Source organism: Eurypyga helias, unplaced genomic scaffold (genome assembly GCF_000690775.1).
Source record: "Eurypyga helias isolate BGI_N326 unplaced genomic scaffold, ASM69077v1 scaffold23491, whole genome shotgun sequence".
NCBI classification, from domain to species: Eukaryota; Metazoa; Chordata; class Aves; order Eurypygiformes; family Eurypygidae; genus Eurypyga; species Eurypyga helias.
The window spans coordinates 18263-20363 of NW_010229338.1; the positions used below are offsets into that span (position 1 = coordinate 18263).

At 49.2% G+C, this 2101-nt stretch overlaps 1 protein-coding gene across 1 annotated transcript in view; it reads right to left on the reverse strand.

Moving 5' to 3' along the window:
* Positions 1–1873, reverse strand: part of IL10 (interleukin 10) — a 3199-nt gene extending 1326 nt beyond the window's left edge. The window contains exons 1-2 of the mRNA XM_010160376.1: positions 1715–1873; positions 263–325 (exon numbers count right to left, since the gene is read on the reverse strand). Of these exons, the coding sequence (XP_010158678.1) occupies positions 263–325; positions 1715–1873 (222 nt within the window). The remainder of the gene's footprint in view (positions 1–262; positions 326–1714) is intronic.
* Between the last annotated feature and the right edge of the window lie 228 nt (positions 1874–2101).

Here is a 2101-nt window from a genome sequence, read left to right on the forward strand (position 1 = left end):
GACGGCCACCAGCGCCGACGTGTGTGGGTGTTTTTAAAAATCACAGCTGTGGCAGTGGTCAGAGCTCTCACGCTGTGTTACCACTGCTCGCTGCGGCTGCGCTGGGGGGGGGCTGTGGGTCAGCCCTGCCGCAGACACACACGTTACTCCTCGTCTGGAGTCCTTGTCTGATGTGGAAAATGCCCCGATTTACTATCTGCTTACTTTCTTACAAAACACTGGCCGAAGGATAAGGGAATTAGATAAGAATTATCATTCTTACCTTAAATTCATCCAGCAGTTCGGAGCTGAGCAACTGGATGCTGAGTTCATTGTCTTTTGATTGCTGTGGAGGGATGCAATGGAAACATGAGCTTTGCTTGTACAGGCTGTGTTCCCCTTTTTTCTACCAAACGATCGTTTTGCTTGTTCGCATTTATTGATGCAAAGGCAACGAGCACCCCGCACACTCGTGTCCGTGGCACGGTAGCACCAGGTATGGGACTCCCCCGTTCTTTGGTCCATCGTCTTGCAGTGCAACTACCACCAGGTTAAGGCAGCAAGATACTGAAATCAGAAGCTTCGGTCCCATTGATTTTGTTGATGTGAGACTCCTCCCGCAGCTGCCAGCGCTGCACGCTCGCTTCAGCTGCTGAGGGTGTTTCTGTAGCAGCGCTGGTGCGAACCGCACCGCCCTCCAGATGGGTGGTGGGGCTATGGCAGCCCCTGGAAGCAAGGTATCCACCCCAGCCTGCCTGCCCACGGGGGCAGGAGGGGTTAATCCCCTCGTTTTTGTTATCCCTCTAAGTCTACCGTCAGCGGGGAAAAGGGATCTGCAGAGGGTGTCTGTCCTTGTGCTGCCTCTGTTGCACCCTCAGCTCTGGAGGACCGGAGAGCCGCAGTGGGGTGGGCTGGCACCAGGAGAGCATCACCCCACAGCACCAGGGTACTTCAAAGCTTTCCTGAGAGGTTACAAATATTCCTTCCCACATTACCTGGGAGATCTACAGCAAGCTGTAAATCTAAAGTCACGACTGCATTCATTGGATAATAAACACAAGCCATGACATTAGCTTGAGGTTTAATCTGGAGAATTTTCTTGTTTCATTGCAAAAACACATTGACATTAACTAAAATAGTAACACAGATGTGACCAACCACCTCTATCGGTACTGATGCAATGACAAATGCTCACGTGCTGCTTTCTCAGCAACCCCGGGGCTCCCATCAGCTGGTGTGCAAAGCAGTGACCTTTTATAGGTGCCACAGCAAGTGCTAGTTACCGTAGCTTTTCTCCAGTCATAAAATACCATGTTCAGGCTTTTGTGGTTCTTTCAAAGAAAAAGGTCTGCAGCAAAAGATTTCCCTTTTCATCAAGCATTGACTTCATTGAGGCTGGACCTCATTGCCCTGAAGAAAGGACTATTTCCTTCCTATTAATGCAGTGAATAATTTGTTCTGCAACATTTAGGGGGAAGTCTGGTTAGTAAGGTTCATCAAGACGCATTATGAAATCTCTTGAGTTCATTGTAACTAAAACCAGAAGGAAATTCTTGCATGTTGTCTCCCAGCGAGCAATGAAACTGAACTTCTCTTGCTCACCTCCATCAGCCCCTAACACCATACATTTCTGCTGGGAGGAAGCTGTCTTCCCCCTCATCCAAATCACTGAACTTTGCAAACAAAAAAAAAAAGCAAAACGAGAAGGAGGAGAGGCTAGCAGGGTAATACTTACAAAATAATCCTTAATTTCCTCAAATTTGATCCTCAGCTCTTTGAGCCTTGCAGGCAGGAGCTCGGAGAAGTGGAGGCAGCTGGGCTCGGCAGGCGAGCACCTGGCAGGCAGGGTGCTGGCAGCCAGGAGCAGCAGGACCAGGGCTGAGGAGGTTTGCATGCTGTGAAAAATGAGCTGCTTTCCTCTGGTCCAGCTATCGGTTGAATTTCACAGGAGGGTACAAAGCAGATCTGCAGCTTCCACCTTCATGGAGCCCCTCATTTATACTGCCAAAACATCACTCCATTTCCTCTCCCCATTTCCTGGCGAGCAATATTGGGGTTTTAAGTCATTCATTAAACCCAAATGTCACTTGGGTTTCCCGTCAACTTGGGTTTCCTGTTCTCT